Source organism: Ciona intestinalis, unplaced genomic scaffold (assembly GCF_000224145.3).
Source record: "Ciona intestinalis unplaced genomic scaffold, KH HT000101.2, whole genome shotgun sequence".
NCBI classification, from domain to species: Eukaryota; Metazoa; Chordata; class Ascidiacea; order Phlebobranchia; family Cionidae; genus Ciona; species Ciona intestinalis.
The window spans coordinates 178,887-197,023 of record NW_004190423.2 but is presented as its reverse complement, the minus strand read 5'-3'; the positions used below and the strand labels follow the sequence as shown (position 1 = coordinate 197,023).

General features: G+C 36.7%; 2 protein-coding genes across 2 annotated transcripts in view; both read left to right on the top strand.

Annotated features, from left to right (window-relative positions):
• LOC100183213 (DNA excision repair protein ERCC-6) overlaps positions 1–11,562 on the top strand; it is a 12,343-nt gene extending 781 nt beyond the window's left edge. Inside the window, exons 3-19 of the mRNA XM_018815765.2 lie at positions 409–567; positions 1,325–1,460; positions 1,809–1,979; positions 2,387–2,563; positions 3,036–3,248; positions 3,851–3,963; positions 4,246–4,351; positions 4,617–4,727; positions 5,774–5,847; positions 6,489–6,629; positions 7,105–8,435; positions 8,762–8,893; positions 9,521–9,665; positions 10,017–10,108; positions 10,421–10,519; positions 10,844–10,914; positions 11,339–11,562. Coding sequence (XP_018671310.1) covers positions 409–567; positions 1,325–1,460; positions 1,809–1,979; positions 2,387–2,563; positions 3,036–3,248; positions 3,851–3,963; positions 4,246–4,351; positions 4,617–4,727; positions 5,774–5,847; positions 6,489–6,629; positions 7,105–8,435; positions 8,762–8,893; positions 9,521–9,665; positions 10,017–10,108; positions 10,421–10,519; positions 10,844–10,914; positions 11,339–11,494 — 3,427 coding nt within the window. The 3' untranslated portion in view covers positions 11,495–11,562. The remainder of the gene's footprint in view (positions 1–408; positions 568–1,324; positions 1,461–1,808; positions 1,980–2,386; positions 2,564–3,035; positions 3,249–3,850; positions 3,964–4,245; positions 4,352–4,616; positions 4,728–5,773; positions 5,848–6,488; positions 6,630–7,104; positions 8,436–8,761; positions 8,894–9,520; positions 9,666–10,016; positions 10,109–10,420; positions 10,520–10,843; positions 10,915–11,338) is intronic.
• Positions 11,563–13,040: 1,478 nt separating this feature from the next.
• On the top strand, positions 13,041–18,072 carry LOC108950310 (ectopic P granules protein 5 homolog). The gene is made up of 8 exons (XM_026838651.1): positions 13,041–13,157; positions 13,456–13,516; positions 14,038–14,190; positions 14,573–14,703; positions 15,625–15,768; positions 16,207–16,347; positions 16,876–16,986; positions 17,800–18,072. The coding sequence occupies exons 1-8, from the start codon at positions 13,116–13,118 to the stop codon at positions 18,067–18,069; spliced, it is 1,053 nt and encodes a 350-aa protein (XP_026694452.1). The 5' UTR covers positions 13,041–13,115; the 3' UTR covers positions 18,070–18,072.
• Positions 18,073–18,137: the final 65 nt, after the last annotated feature.

The window sequence follows — 18,137 nt, the reverse complement described above, 5'->3', positions numbered from 1 at the left end:
AAATTGTAAGCCATATCAAATAAAAATCATACACAAAGTTGAAAAGTATGGTAACTCGTAAGCACACGAGGATAAAAAATGGTGTCAACAATACGCGTCTGACTGCGATGCGGTGTCGCGGCACCGGTCGCAAAAAGGACTTAAATGGGCTTTTTCGGGTGTTGGGGTAATGGGCCAAATCAGGCCTAAATCCCAGGTCCTTGACAAGGACCTCACCCATAAAGAATAATAACATACATGGTAATTCGTAAGCTGGCACGAGGTGTTAAACCCGTGTGATAACGACTGTCGTTTTCCGGCCACGCGAGGATAAAGTAATTTACAAGTTACATTTCATTCAATATACATTATACCCACATATACATTATATATATATTATGCATATTACATATATATACCATTATACAGGTACCAGCAAACTGGTGTAAAATGGTTATGGGAGTTACATACGCAACATGTTGGCGGTGTATTAGGTGATGAGATGGGGTTGGGGAAGACAGTACAAATCATTAGTTTCCTCGCTGGATTGCACAACTCAAAGATTAGAGACAGAGATGCTTCATACAGGTGCGGATTGTGTGTTGTGCGCAGCCGGAAAAAAAATAAGGGGGGTGGGGGTTTAATCACAAAAAAAAAATTGTTTTAATTTTTTTTTTTTAAAGGGGGTTGCGACACTCTAAACCCCCCCTGGCTGCGCCACTGATTGTGAGTATTGATTATTTTTAAATATATATATTCTTGTTGTTAAACAATGGCCTAATTACATTGGAATACAGATTATCCACATATATATAAATAAATATGTGTTGCTGATCTGTTGCCGTGATATCTTTTATAGACTTCTAATACATTATAATAGCCCAAGCATTATAATAGCCCAAGCATTATAATAGCCCAACCACCCCCATTTACAATGGTTTGATGCATAATTTACCACCACATGGGGGAGTACAAGAGGAATAAAACATAGACATCTTACCCAACCTTTTGAATCTATATCTGGTATACGTGGGGTGTGTAACCCCCAAGTAACCGCCCCCGCCCAAGTTACTCCCTACCTTAATACCTTGTAGCCAATGGCAGACACTTGGTCAATATTTGGGGGTGCTGACAACTAGAGGTCGGCCGAATATTACGTTTTACCGATAATCGGTATCGGTCAAAATAGGCGGATAATACACTGATATATAAAATAGTTCGTGCGAAGCGACGCGTGACCTACTTCACCTTTACTTATGTCTTAGTTTAGCCTTCCTGTGCTTTTGTTTAGCCTTCACGTGTTGCCCATATATTCCACCTTAATTATAACTTTTTCACTACCCAGTTACGACGGATTAGGTCCCGTCCTAATCATCGCCCCAGCAACAGTGATGCAACAATGGCTTCGTGAGTTCCACACCTGGCTCCCTCTAGTGCGAGTAGCAATCCTTCATAGTTCGGGGTCACATCGAGGGTCAAAGGTTTGTGATGTCATAACTTGTGATATTGTAATTAATATGTGATAACCATTGTAGGCATATGTGTCCTTGGGCAAGACACTTAACGCCAAACCCAGTGGTCACTAATGGGTTGTTCAAATTATCAGCCATACATAAACAATCACCCACAAAGTTACATACGTGGTAACTTGTAAGCGGGTACGAGGTGTATGAAACAGAACGCCTGTGTTTTTCTATATTTTATATGGCTGACAATTTAGACAACCAATTAATGACCACTGGGTTGGAGCAACTACCGTAAATTCTTGCACAAAATGTGACTTTGTGAATAATTTCCCTAAATTAACTCAATCCTCATGCTTTCCACAGAATGACTTAATAAACAACATGGTGTTATCACGAGGTGTATTAATCACATCTTATGAAAGGGCCAGACTATCAATAGATATGCTTATGACGAAGGGGTGGCATTATGTTATACTGGATGAAGGACATAAGATAAGGAACCCACAAGCGGCCGTCACTCATGCCGTTAAAAGGGTGAGTTATAACTATAGTTATGTATGTATAACCTTATGTATATTATATCATTGTGGGGATATGTGTCCTTGGGCAAGACACTTAACCATAATTGCTACAACCCAGTGGTCACAAATGGGTTGTAGCACCCTGGGTGTTAGAGGTTATGAACCAACTCTGGCCTAAATCTCAGGTTTCCTGTTGTGTCTCACTGTATAGACCATTTGTATTAAAGATATTCCACCAAATGTACTCTTTATATAAGTTCAGTTATCAGTTGCCAACTTGCCAGTGACCTTTGTGAATTCGAAGCATTTGCCATGTGCCACCGTGAATTTCTAGTTCCTCGAGAGTAGCTCTGGTAGTACCATAGTTGTAAAATATTATTATGATGTGTATTAATCACCATTAAACCATCTCCCGTACAGTTTCCCACCCCCCACCGGATTATATTATCGGGCTCCCCAATTCAAAACCACCTCCAAGAGTTATGGTCGTTGTTTGACTTCATCTATCCAGGCAAGCTTGGTACCTTACCTGTCTTTATGGAGCAATTCTCTGTTCCTATTGTACAAGGGGGTTATGCTAATGCTAGTGAAGTACAGGTACCTATGGTTGAAGTTAAATATATATATATATTTGTGTGAAATATTATGTGGATATGTGCTAACAGTATTTACTTACCCCACAGTACTCTAATTAGAAAGTATATATGGTTTTTTGTAAATACAAATAGTATATATAGTACTGTGGGGTAATTCTATCTATATATATACATATATATAGACTGTTAGCTCATAATATTCTCTGGTATAAAAACCATATTTTTCCCATGTTTTCTTGCCATTCTGGCACATGTATTATTAGGACAACAAGTTATTGTTTTTACAAACAGTGCATTTCATTAAACTTTGCCTGTTTAATCTGAAGTTTCAGTTCAGCAGATTGTAAATAAATATTATAAATTAAATACAAGTCAAAAAATAAATAGTCAAATAAACTGGTTTGTTAATTTCAATACCATTTACACCCTTATTAAATACATGATGTAACAACCACACTTATTTCACAATACAGGTTGAAACAGCATACAAATGCGCATGTGTGTTGCGAGATACAATATCTCCATACCTACTACGCAGAATGAAAGTAGACGTACAATCACATATTAAACTTCCCCCCAAAAGTGACCAGGTCTTGTTTTGTTCACTTACCGATGAGCAAGTTGATGTTTACAAGGAATATCTCGACTCAGATATTGTGCATTCTATTTTATGCAGAAGAGCTAAGGTAAGTGTGGGGTGAACTTTATAATATGCATGCAGAATTGCTTCTAAATTGTTTCCTGTTCCTACACGACTACCTTACCTAAATATGGTTCCTCTTTATTCTTGCAATCAGTTAGACCTGATAATATGGGTCGTGTCTCTAACCCAGAGGTAATGGGTTCAAGGCTCGTCACTGTCACCATTGTGGGCGTATGTGTCCTTGGGCACTTAATGGTAATTGCTTCAACCCAGTGGTCACTAATGGGTTGTTTAAATTGTCAGCTTTAGTAAAAACAATTACCCTCAGGCCTCAAAGTTACATGCATGGAAACTTAAAAAATGATAAATGATAAATGTAAAGGCTTTATAAAGTTAGAGGCTGAGGAGCACAGTATATATACGTATAGTTAGTCACATTACAGTTTTCTCCCTCATATTTGCTGGGTTAATCCAGCTGCTTAAAATATACAATTAAAAGACTTTGTAAACTTTTATAGTGTATTTTTCTTTCCCTCTGCTTTAGAGGCAGTTAAGCTAATAACTGTGCGCCACATTTTTTACATTATGATGGTATCTTGCCCAAGGACACCGCCCCAATTAAATTGACTACATCACTTTCCCCAGATATTTGTTGGGTTGATTCAGCTCCGCAAAATATGCAACCACCCCGACCTATTCACTGGTGGCCACAAGTTGATGGTGGGTGAAGCCACCCCTGGGTACGGAGACAGCAGGAGGTATGTTGTCATACATGCAATGAGGTGCATGTGATATATAGTGGGGTGTGGGAACATGGGATAACTTTTTCCTTTATTTTCTCCTCTCATTTAGTGATAAGCAAAGAACATCAAAGAAAAATAAAACTGTTTCCTCACGACTTCTATAGACCGTTGTTAATTGTTTAAAACACGATCATGATATTTAGATATTATGTGCTAAAGGTGTCCCATCTTCCCCCACCCTACTATATATATATATGCAATTAGGTGCATGTTATATATATATATATATATATTAAGGTTTGGGTATTGGAGAAGATCGGGTAAGATGGTGGTTGTGGAATCTTTACTGAGGATTTGGAAGAAACAAGGGAAGAAGGTCCTGCTGTTCACACAGAGCAGAAAGGTGGGCAATTTGTAATGATAGTTATAGCTTTAAAATATCTGGAAATAAATACATACAATAACTTAAAAATTTCTTCGCAAACAAATTATGTGATATGTCAACTTTTTTAATAATACAGTTACAATGATGTCATTTCTGTGAAAAATATCCGCAAAATGTATTAACATTAATAAGGCTGTCGTTGTTTCGGAAAAGGTTTTTGACGACATTGTACTATAATGATGTCATTACTTGATGTCACAATGACTTTATTATGACATCACAGATGCTTGGAATACTAGAAGACTTTGTGAAGTCACGAAGCTATTGTTACCTCACAATGCATGGACAAACATCAGTACAAGCAAGGCAACCTTTGGTCAAGAAGTTTAATGAGGTATAACTTGTTTATCTAGTGGGATCGTGTAAATATTTAGGTTTTGTTGCATTTTATTCTATATGGGTGAGGTCCTGTAGTGCCATGCTAGGGGTCTTTAGGTTTAGGCCAGAGTTGGCTCATTACCCCAACATTGTATATGCACATTCTATTCTATATGGGTGAGGTCCTACAGTGAGGCATGCCATGGGACCTGGGGTTTAGGCCAGAGTTGGCCCATTACCCCAACATTGTATATGCACATTCTATTCTATATGGGTGAGGTTCTACAGTGAGGCACGCCATGGGACCTGGGGTTTAGGCCAGAGTTGGCCCATTACCCCAACATTGTATATGCACATTCTATTCTATATGGGTGAGGTTCTACAGTGAGGCACGCCATGGGATCTGGGATTTAGGCCAGAGTTGGCTCATTACCCCAACATTGTATATGCACATTCTATTCTATATGGGTGAGGTCCTGCAGTGCCATGCTAGGGGTCTTTAGGTTTAGGCCAGAGTTGGCTCATTACCCCAACATTGTATATGCACATTCTATTCTATATGGGTGAGGTCCTACAGTGAGGCATGCCATGGGACCTGGGGTTTAGGCCAGAGTTGGCCCATTACCCCAACATTGTATATGCACATTCTATTCTATATGGGTGAGGTCCTACAGTGAGGCATGCCATGGGACCTGGGGTTTAGGCCAGAGTTGGCCCATTACCCCAACATTGTATATGCACATTCTATTCTATATGGGTGAGGTTCTACAGTGAGGCACGCCATGGGATCTGGGATTTAGGCCTGAGTTGGCCCATTACCCCAACATTGTATATGCACATTCTATTCTATATGGGTGAGGCCCTACATTGAGGCATGCTAGGGTGCAGTAACCACTAGGATGGTCTTTCCCAAGGACACATACTCTGTTTATCTCCTTAGCACTGAAATGAGCCATTTGTAAGTTTTGTAGTAATTAATAAACTAGTTTTACACCTAAATTTAAAATAGGCTATGCCGTTTAACATCTATATATATATGTATTATAACAATGTTAATTACAGGATCCATCAATCTTTGTGTTTATTCTAACCACGAGGGTTGGAGGGTTAGGTGTCAATCTTATTGGAGCAGACAGGTGAGATAACTTGATACTACGTATGTTCTTTATGCAACTATCCTTGCCTTCCCTGTGTTTTAAAAAACTCTGGCTTCTATGCCTTTTGTAACTTTGTGGGTGACTGTTTTCTTTATGCTTATGTATATATTTATATTATAAACACAGGGGAGGCAGGGATAGTTAGACACACAATCCTGTGAAATAAATCTGCAGTGTAGGATTTTTTAGGGGTTAGCCTGCCCACCCTGCCACCCCAGGTTTGGTGCCTACATATATGGTAACATACAATATAAATTATAACAGTTCCCTACAGTACAGAGTAGTCATAATATCTACAATATAACCCCCATACATTATAGAGTAGTATATATATATATACAAAATAATACCCATATACACACAGGGTAGTCATATACAGCGGCGTAGCCAGGGGGAGGTTTAGGGTGTCGCGACCTCCCCCCCCTTTTAAACCCCCAAAAAAAATTAATTAAATAAAAAATATTTTTCAATTTTTTTGGATTAAAACCCCTTATTTTTTTCCTGGCTGTGCCACTGGTCATATATATGTATATATATATTATAACCCCCCATACACACAGGGTAGTCATATATATATATATATATATATATATGCAACACTGTTACCCAAATACACACAGGGTGGTTATATACGACCCGGATTGGAACCCAAGCACGGACACACAAGCCCAGGAAAGATCATGGAGGATTGGGCAAACTAAACAAGTTACAATATATAGATTGGTTACTTCTGGTACTATCGAGGAAAAGATATACCACAGGTAGGGCTGTTTAATGTATTGTGGTGGGATGTTATATATGGGTCAGGTCCTTGTTAAATGGCAATGGATTTAGGTTACAGTTGCCCATTACCCCAGCATTGTATATGAAAATCTGGAAGAGTTTGCAATTACTGTTGGGATTTAGGCCAGAATACCCCAATTACCCCAACACCCAGAGTTCTACAACCCATTAGTGGCCACTGGGTTTAAGAAAATTGCCGTTAAGTGTTTTGTCCAACGACACAACCCTACCAGTATCGAGCATGAAGTTTTTACTTACGATGCCGAACCAATTAGCCATGGCACCTTATGTGTTCTTATATAGCACTTCACTACTTTACAACACCTAACACTCCCACCCCCATAAATGTCTTGCCCATATATGCATATCAGTTAAACACCATATCCGGTGTCCTTCAGTTACGATGCAAGCTTAACATAACATTTTATATTTCAACATCAACCCTCTTTATAGACAGATCTTCAAGCAGTTCATGACAAACCGTGTCCTCAAGGATCCCAAACAACGCCGTTTCTTTAAATCAAATGACGTACACGAACTATTCACGTTGAAACATCAAGAAAAAGACAAATCGAAAACTGAAACGGAGACGGCATCAATATTTGCTGGTACTGGTTCGGAAATCCAGATCAAGAAACGTAAAACTAATAATTCAAGTCATTCATTACATCATAATGGAAGTGGTTCATTACATCACAAAGGTGATTCATTACATCATATTGGAAGTGGTTCATTACATCACAAAGATGATACATTACATCACAAAGATGATACATTACATCACAAAGATGATTCATTAAATCAAAATGGACATAACAATGCAACAAACAATGCCTCTTATGATGTCACAACCAAACTACCTCATGAAAGCTGCTCACCAACAGAATCACGTGAAAACGTATCACTTGAATCAATACATGACCTAAACACCTCAAATAGTTCATTAAATCATATGCAAGATGTATCATGTGAAAAAATATCACAAAAAGACGAATCATGTGAAAAAATATCACAAAAAGATGAATCTTGTGAAATAGTATCACAAAAAGAAGCCACCCATGAAAAAATGTTGCACAATAAAACCACTGCAGCAGAAATATTACCCCAGCAAAATTTACCTACAGAAATATCACAAAAAAAAGAATCATGTGAAAAGATATTACGAAAAGAAGAATCATGTGACATAATATCACGCAAAGACGAATCATGTGACATAATATCACGAAAAGATGAATCATGTGACCTAATATCACGAAAAGATGAATCATGTGACATAATATCACGAAAAGATGAATCATGTGACCTAATATCACGAAAAGATGAATCATGTGACCTAATATCACCGAAAGATGAATCAAGTGACATAATATCACGAAAAGATGAATCATGTGACACGATATCACAAAAAGAAGAATCAACCAATGCAACCCCGCCTGAAACATCACCCAAACAGAATTTACCTGAAGATTTATCACAAACTAAAGAATCAAATGAAAAACTATCACATATTAAAACAACTGCAGCGGAAACGTGTCTCAATATCCAGACAGAATTTAAACAGAATTCACCTGAAGAAGTATTGCAAAGTGAAAATTCATGTGAAAAAATGATATCATTAAAACAGGTATTAAATGAAGGGAAATCACATGAAATAATGCCATCAAAACACGACGCCATGGTCCCCAAATCTGTGAAATTAAAGACCTCATTGCAAAAGGCTATGGAGAAATTTAAAATGAACAAACAAACTGTTAAAAAAAGGAAAAAGAAATCTTCGAAATATGGTGAGTTATGAATACATTTGTGGAATCTTGTATTTGGGTATCTCGCTATATTTTGGCCTGAGTACAGTCTTGTGGCTTAGTGGTTAGCATGCAGGTCTCTATACCTGGGGGTACTGGGTTCAAGGCCCGATGTTGTTATTATCTGCATATAATGGTGTTCTTGGGCAAAACAATTTGTGGGTAATTGTTTTTCTGTATGGCTGACAATTTAGACACCCCTTCGGTGACCACTGGATTGAAGCAATTGTTGTTAATACCACATATGCCAACAATGATACATGATAGCAGCGTCGAGCTTTGAACCCAGTTCCATTCATTCATTACAGATGTTGACGGGGAGATGGTTGAAAACTTGGTTCGTAAATCCCACCTTTCCTCCAAGAGGAGGAGGGAGCAGGAGGAGAAAGAGGAGAGGAGAAAAGGAGATGAATATGTTTTATCAAAGTTGTTTGGAAAAGGTGGGTTATATTAGGGATATTTAGTATTCTAATTATATTATGGGGGTATAAAGGCATAGGCGCCAAACTTGGGGTGGCAGGGTGAGCAGGCCTCCCCTGGAATTTTCTGCACTGCATTAATCAGTAAACATTACAACCAATAAGTTTTTGTTTCACAGGATTGTGTGTCTAACTATCCCTGCCTTCCTGTGTTTATAAAGTTCCCGTCTATGGTTATAAACTGTCCATAAGTGCCAAACCTGGCCTATTCTTGTAATTTTGGGCACTAAATATTTCTTTTTTTGTTCTTGTTAAACCATTACACGCTACTCTGCTACCATTGTGGGCAAATGTGTCCTTGGGCAAGACACTTAAGACAATTGCTTCAACCCAGTGGTCACTAATGGGTTGTCCAAATTATTAGCAATACATAAACAAATGAAAAAATTCCGAAAAAATAATCACCTACAAAGTAACATACATGGTAACTCATAAGCAGTCACGAGGTGTTAAACCCGTGTGATAACGACTATCGTTTTCCGGCCACGCGAGGATAAAGTAAGTTTCATTTATTCATTCATTCATACTCTATAGTCCAAACAGCAATAATTACAACCCATTATTACATCACAATGTCGATTACAACAGGCGTACACACAGCAATGAAACATAGTGTTATAATGAACAGCGCAAACCCAGATTACGCAATAATCGAGACTGAGGCCGATCGTATTGCTAAAGATGCCGTCAAGAATCTGAGGTTATCTAGACAAGAATATCAATATCCAAAGAGGTAAGATTCTATATGGGTGAGGTCCTACAGTGAGGCATGCCATGGGACCCAGGGATTTAGGCCAGAGTTGATTCATTACCCCAACATTGTATATGCACATTCTATTCTATATGGGTGAGGTCCTACAGTGAGGCATGTCATGGAACCTGGGATTTAAGCTACAATCAGCCCATTACCCCAACACCAAGGTGCTACAACCTATTTGTGACCACTGGGTTGGAGCAATGTCCTTTAAGTGTTTTGCCCAACGACACATACGCTTATCCGCATCGAGCATTGAACCCGGTATATTTCAGTTACAGTCACAAAATTTATTATGACATAACAAATAAGACAATGCTCATTATTTAGTATGAGGAGGTTTGGGAGGAAGGAGGAGAAAGTGAGAGAGGAGCAAGAGGAGGAGGAATCCTCTGATGATGAACAATCACCATTGTTTAAGAGTAAGTAGGGATTGTTCTTTCATTTTAGTGTGAACATTTTGTGCTTATGTAACTATATATAAGTAAGACATATGTTATGTTGGAAAAAAATAACTTAGTTTTACAAATGTGATTCATTTGGGTTAAACATTTTAGAATTTGTTTTACAAATGTCATTTCCCAGTAGAAATATGCAACGAGAATATGATTTGGGTTATTGCATAACTTTCTAATTACATCTGGTGTGCCAGAAAACGTTCCTATGCATTTTTTAGATTTTTTTTCATCAAAAATGGATGTATATGTTATGACTAATCATCTGTGTCACAACAGGGAAAACCCCCTTTGGAAAAGCCCCTACGTCATCCAAATCTCTTCTGCAACAAATCAATGAGAGACATAAAGGTGAAAACGTGGATGATGAGCAACTTGGTGAGTTGTTGTTATACCATGTGTGGATGTCACCATTGTGGGCGTATGTGTCCTTGGGCAAGACACTTAATGGTAATTGCTCCAACCCAGTGGTCACTAATGGCTTGTCCAAATTTTCATTCTTAAATAAAATTATATAAAGACTGGTCTAATCACGTGAGGATAATCAAGCTACATTCATTTTTTTAACTTATCTATCGTGTTTGTTGAATAATAATCAAGAAGATCAAATGTAGAGACACAAATCTACTTTACCTCGTGTTTTTCAAACAGAGTACAGAAAAAGAAACTTTCATTTTGTTTTAATGTTATTTCTATATTTAGATGAAGGGTTCAAAGCATCAGCTGACGACAAAATGTTGCAACAATTGGTTGACTATCTTAAGGACCATCAGGTTAGTATGGTTTGTTGGTAACTGCTGTTATGGGTTGGATACTGCTGGGATGGTAAGGGTTGCCACTAACGTGTTTGTAAATCTGGGTTTGATAATTAGGGGGGGTCTAGCTGATACCGAAATTTTTAAGTCTTTACAAACATTAATAAAATTAGCTCTTTTTGTTACTGTTTGGCAATTACAACTGTGGAGATTTTCTCACAATGTATAATATATAACCTACTGGAATTATTATTTGTTAACTTAGAAAAAAAGTTTATTTAACATTTTAACGAATGAAAATTAAACAAATTGAAATTGTAACATGACTTTATGAACCACCATTAATTATTGTTTGTTAACTTTTAATTTGCAACTTTTGCATAGAATTAACAATCACTTAGAATTAAAGTTACTTGAAATTGAAACATTTGTATTTTTCCAGGGTTCGGCAACCACAGATGAGATAATGTTGGAGTTCAAAGGTCAAGTGAGCGACGATAAAGCTCCTCGTTTCAAATCGATGTTACACCATGTTTGTGATGTCACAAGGGGAGCAGGGTTCACTACGTGGTCGCTCAAGCAGGATATCCTATCATAGATATCTTATATAGCAACAGAATTTTTCCGTAAATCGTGAAGTACATGTTTTATACTGTTTTTATGTTTAATAGTATGGTTTCTATGTTTGGAAAAAGTTTATGGAAAAAGTTTTATAAGTCAGGGTTATTTATGTATTGCCTTTTTCTTACATTCTCTCCTAAAAAGAGATATCTCATTCAATAAAAGAAAAAAGGATAGGGAATATAAGAATAGGGCAATATAGTAAGGTGGGGGAAGATGGGACACTTTTAGCACATACTATCCAGATATCCTGATCGTGTTTTAAACAAATAACAACGGTCTATGAAAGTCATAGTTTTATATTTCTTTGAATGTTTTTTGTTTACTGCTAAATGGGACAAGAAAATATAGTTAAAAAGTGTCCCATCTTCCCCCATCCTACTGTATATATGTATAGAGATATGTTTTAGTAAGAAATTGAAAAATATTTTAAGACAATCAAATGAGATTTATTCAGGCTAAATAAAACATCAATTTTATTTATCTCCTAGAATACGATAGCGAAGAACGAATATCTTGTGTATCGAAAACAAATGAAGAGAAAGGAAAAGCGAATCGACAAGGGTAACAGTTGAGTAGAAATATTCTCAGAAAGTTCAAGGTTGATTATTGTTAACTAATCAATGATCATGTCAGATTAAAGTATGGCTGGTGAACCCACAGTACATGTGGTGGAAGGCAGTTACATTTGGTTTAGGCGTTGCGTGGCAGCATAGTATATAATACGCTAGAGTTAAGATGATGTGTGAGGCCTTGTACCCCATATCTTAGCATTACTGTTAACACCATTGTCGTCTACCTCTGGTTAGCCAAGCTTGTAGGTACAAGTCCTTATATTTGGTTCAGTAAAGCAGATAGCTATACAAAAGATAATAAGTTGGGAAAGTTAGTGGCAATATAACATATTGTGTTACATTTTCTCTTTGAAAACGACAAAAGATCAAAAATTTATCAGAACAACAAAGAGAAGGGAATATAGTCTGTAATATAAGTTGATAAATCTTTGTATCACATTTCTAAGAAATTCTAGAAAGGCTATTATTTTGTGTAGAGACAGGAAATGATGTAATGATCAAGTCTCGCAGGTTAAAAGTTCAGGTTTAGTGTTTATATTGATCAGCAAAGCTTTCGTAAATGTAGGAAGTTTTTTCGCGCTTGCGTAAAGTCCAGTGGTTTCGGATTCGAAGCTCATCGCTGCTGCCATGCGAGGATAAATAAGTTACATACGTGGTAACTTGTAAGCAGGCATGAGGTGTATAAAAGTGAACACCCGTGCTATAACGACTGGCGTTGCGTCGACATGCGAGGATAATAAGTTACATTTATTAAAGTTTTGTTTACTCCCTATAAAGTTTCGGTTTATAAGATTTTCATGTTAAGTGTTTACCACCGAACCCAGTGAAGCGTGTCGGTCACGGATGAGCGGTCACAGGTCTCGTGACAAAGATACTGTTAAACTTGGTTTGTTTTAATTAGTAATTAAATCTACTTTATTAACACATTTTTTAATTAGCGTAGATTTAATCACCCAGATAGCATAACAGACAAAGGTATTATAGTAAAACAAAATTGCATTTTTTCGTTGTTTTTTACTCTAAATGGAACAACCAAAGCCGAGAAGCAAAACAAAGGTCAAAAAGGTAAAAATTACTTTAATTTTAACTAAATTCTAACGATTTACACAAAATTAGGGAATGATTTAGGTAAAAATAGATAAAACACTAAATTGTGCATCGTTTCTGACTTGGTTATGGTTCCTATAGGTTAAAGAGTAGTTTAAAGCGTTTGTTAAAACTAGTCTATATATATTACTTATTCTTTTTTTCATAATTTTACTTTTTAATCCTTTTTTAATTATATCATCAACAGCAATGTCTTGTTTAAACCAAGAAGACGTGTCTTTTGTTACTTTATTGATTTTTTTTGATGATTCTTTAGAAAAACAAAGAAACAAAAATCAATGATTCGGATGATGGCCACCAGGTTGAAGATATGTTAGGTGCGTTGTGAGATGCATTCAAGTTACATTATGCTTTCTGAAGTATAAAAAAGTAGATTTTTTTGCTGCTAATATTTGTCAAACGTTCCTAATCTGGTGTTGTATTGCCGCTATTGATTGCATCCTTTGCATTATACCATTTAGCAGTATGCGGCTAATAGTTATCTTAAGATATTAATGCTGCTTTGTATAAAGTGTAAAAAAATAGTTTCTTTCCTGAAGTATAAGTTTATGGTGAAGAATCCAGCAGTATATTTTATACACTTAACCACTGCTACTAACCAGTAATGAATTGCCGCTGTTAAATTTACATTATAACATTTAATAGACAACTGTGGGTAATATGACCTAACATACAATCTGCTTAGGCCTAGGCACTTATAGATAAATGTATGATCAAAAATATTACTTCTTAGACGAAACTGACCCACCAAATAGGAAAACACGCACCAATTACACTTTCACATCTAACAGTATTAACTTAAGTGTAAATAAACAAACCAATAAATTTCATTTCATAGAGGAAACTCCCCCAGCAGAAACCACCACGCCCCCTAATGGCGAAACATGCAGTCCTGTCGTACCTGGACAATTCTATCAACTATGGGCGGGCAAGCGTAACGTGTCACATGATGATAATGAACCCATTGTGACTCACACACAAGATTATGAAGGTAATAATGGGCAATGCCTTTTTATGCAACTAACAATTATTGGTAAAGAATTTTATGGTTTAGGCCAGAGTTGCAAATAACTACACAGCATAGGCGGCAAACCTATGGTGGCAGGGTGGGCAGGCTAACCCTAGAATTTATTGCATTAATAACGAAACATTACAATTAATAAGTTAAATTTTACAAGTATCTTATTGTATAGGGATATCAATATATAGTAGTCCTTTAACCCCCTCTAACAGACCCAGCTACAAGAATCTCAATAAACAGTTATATAACTATATGTTAACCCTATTAAACCACAGTTCATACCCGAATACAATTATCTTGATACATTATCTTAAAATGCATTTTTTTCACCATATATTACCCCCACTCACAGACCCCTCAGCCCCACCACCCCCTCTCACCTTTGACCCCGTAACCCCTGACACAGTTGGACCCACAGCCCCGTTATTCCTCAATGAAACAAACCTAGATGTTCAACTTAATCTACTGGATAATGATGATGAGGTAATAATGACATCACAAAGTTTTTTTGGCGGCTTATCTAATATAAAATAGTGTATATCCGACGTTTCATTCGCCATTCAGCAAGACTTTATCATGAAATGTCATCTGGTATAAAAAATTAGTGTATTTTATGATGGTGGACCAAACGTTGAAATGCACTCTGTTTTATACCAGATAAGCCGTTGAAAGATTATAAACATATCAGTCCGCGAATTTTACGGAAGCTCGAAGCTAAAGCTTCCAATAAAACATGTTAATTTAACACGCGAAAACACACAATTATACCGCACATGGATTTAAGATTACGGAAGCTTTTACGAGCTGCCGTCTTTTGATCTGAATTTCGTGGGTTGCATTATGCCTGGTAGCAGATGTAACAAACTTATTACTGCACCGAAAACCTTTTTTTTTTTTGGTCTGCCTACTCTACCATCCCATGTGTGCAGATATACCGGCTATGGTTGTAAATCACTTGAGTAAACAAACTCAATGTTAATATTAAACTAAAACCTCAAGAACATGGGGTGTTACCCATTGGACACACATAAAGTTAAACTATTAGAAAACTTTGGGACGATTGGTTTTCTGTTTGGCTGACAATATGTACATTTATTGACCACTGGGTTGGAGCACTCATACAATCATAGGCGCCAAACTTTCATAAACACAGGGTTGGCAGGGATAGTTAGGTACACAAACTCAATGTTAATATTAAACCGATATATTCCATGGCAGAGTAGTAATAATATTGAATAAACTTGCCTGTTACTGCTTATTGTTGGTAGCTTTTACTTATTGTATTTTAATTATTAAAAGTAGTACTTTTTTTACAAAATTACTAATATTTTTTTTTAATTTAAACAAAATGTAAAATGAACGTATTTTTTTTAAATTATTTTATTTTTAACATTTCTATTCCAGTTGAGTGACTCATTACCCCACCAAGTGGAGAATGATGCAGTGTTGCCGTTGGCGGAGGATAGTTGGGACATGGCGGGTGAAAACATAGAAACAATATATCCAAGTTTACCACAGGAGGAAGATGAGGAAGACACAAGTGTTTTGGTGGGTTGATGTAACACCAACATTGTGTATGTGCTTTCTATTCTATAGAGCTTGCAATTTGCTGTTTATGTTCTCTCTATGGGATTAGGCCAGAGTTGGCTCATTACACCAACACCCAGGGTGTTTCCGCATGGATTTTATATGTTAGGTTGATATGCAACAACTATGGCTGTTACTCAACCTTCACCTAAGTTCCGGCAAAATCTGGTGATATTCAATTTTACCAGTTTAGGTATTGGGCAAACTCTGGCCTAAACCCATGGAGATGCCTATAAACTGCCTTAGTGGGGTTAATATTGCACCCTGGGTGTTGGATAATAGACCTACATCTTAAGTATCCGATGTGGCTCTTTATAGGAGCTCACCCGTATAGATTGGAACCAGTTATTATATCCCCCATTAACCACAGTTAATCTAATTCTACCATCCTCCCCTCAGAGCCCCTTCAGCCACGAGCAGTTATCCACATTCTACCATAACATGTTATTGGACCACGGAGATGTATACACTGATCAGTTTATTGAGGAGTCGCACCATTATGATGATGTGTTTAAAACTCTAATGCTTAATTATTATCAGGTATACTGATGTTGTAGCTTAGTGGTTCAAACCAGAGGGTATGGGGTTCAAAGCTTGGTGATGCTACCATTGTATATTAACTTATTGTTGTAGTATAGTGGTTAGAGCGCTAGTCTGGAGTGTACTGGGTTCAAAGCTCAATGCCGCTACCTTGGCAAAGGTGTCTTTGGACAAGACACTTAATGGCAATTGCTCCAACCCAGTGGTCACTAATGGGTTGTCTAAATTATCAGCCACACATTAAAAATAATCACCCACAAAGTTACATATGTGGTAATTAAGAGATATATATTTCCCTAATAACTGACATCATCAGTCTATTATTTAAACACAAACTTGTTATCACTCATATATTGTTGGACGATTCTCGTTGCATCATAACAAATACACCAAGTGCCACTAAATGCACAGCATATAAACATCGAATCCAAATAATGGTGAACCAAAGATATATTTCCACAATAACTAACATCATCAGTCCCTTATTTAAACACCCCAAACCCACTAACCCCACACTTTATTCTACAGGCATACGAAAGACTGATGATAGCTGAACAAGAGAGCAAACAACAAAATGAAAAGATTGAAAAAATATTCGAGCAAGTTTTTATCACTGAGATGGAAGAAGTCAGGGCAGAGGTTAGCATCTAACAAAATATTTAATGCAATATTATATTAATATAGTACTGTGGGGTAGGACGGGATACCGTTAGCACATAATATCCAAATATCCTGATCATGTTTTAAACAATTAACAACGGCCGATAGGAGTCGTGAAGATACGGTTTTATAATTCTTTAAATGTTCTTTGTTTACTACCAAATCCAAATGGGATATGAAAATAGAATAAAAAGGTGTCCCATCTTTCCCCACCCTACTATATATCAATATACTCTTTTACTTTATTTTTAGTGTTTTAGCTAGATGCCTTGTAGCAACAACAGAATATTATAATACTTATTATTTGGTGTATAAAGAAAAACATCTTTAAATGTATGACATTTTACTATATAACATAACATTCATTATTTATTCGATCTTTGTGTATTTCCATTTGTTATCTGCTGAATTATTTATTCATTTATTTAAATATGCTTTTGTATATTACCCTATTACGTGTATAATGTATGGCTTTGTCATTCTATGTAATTGATATTACAACACGAATATTACATGTAACAAAGCCAAGGTAATATCCCTTGTATATTCATACACATTCATTTCATTATAGTTAGGTCCTATAGCAAAGTATCCCAGCATACTTTATATTATGGGCTTTCATAATATGACACCAATACATGTATTGCATGTAGATTGTTACAAAAAGTATTATAACGTGCACAAAGTATCGCATACCCACCATTACATACAGTAGCATACATGACTACAGTATGCCCTACATATCGCAAATACATATTTACATAAAGCAATATATATTATGGTTACATGCAGGTTTACTGTCAAGACCAGCGTAAAGTATCACACACCCATCGTTATGAATCTTTCCATATTGATGAAGAAGCAGTAACAAAGTTAAGCACTTCACTAAATGAAGCGCAACACATGGTTAATGGTGAATTAAGTTCACTTATGTTCACATCATCGTTGGCTTACCTACGTTGTGAACAACACTTGCATGAACTTGTGAGGGTTTTCAAACATCATAGAAAAAGACTGCAGGAGAATCAAGGTTATTGTGGCTTGTGTTTGTGTGATAAATAGGCAGCAATAAATAGGCAGATTTCACCCTGCTGTTAGGTGTCTATACAAACCAAGCAGAGCCAAAGTAT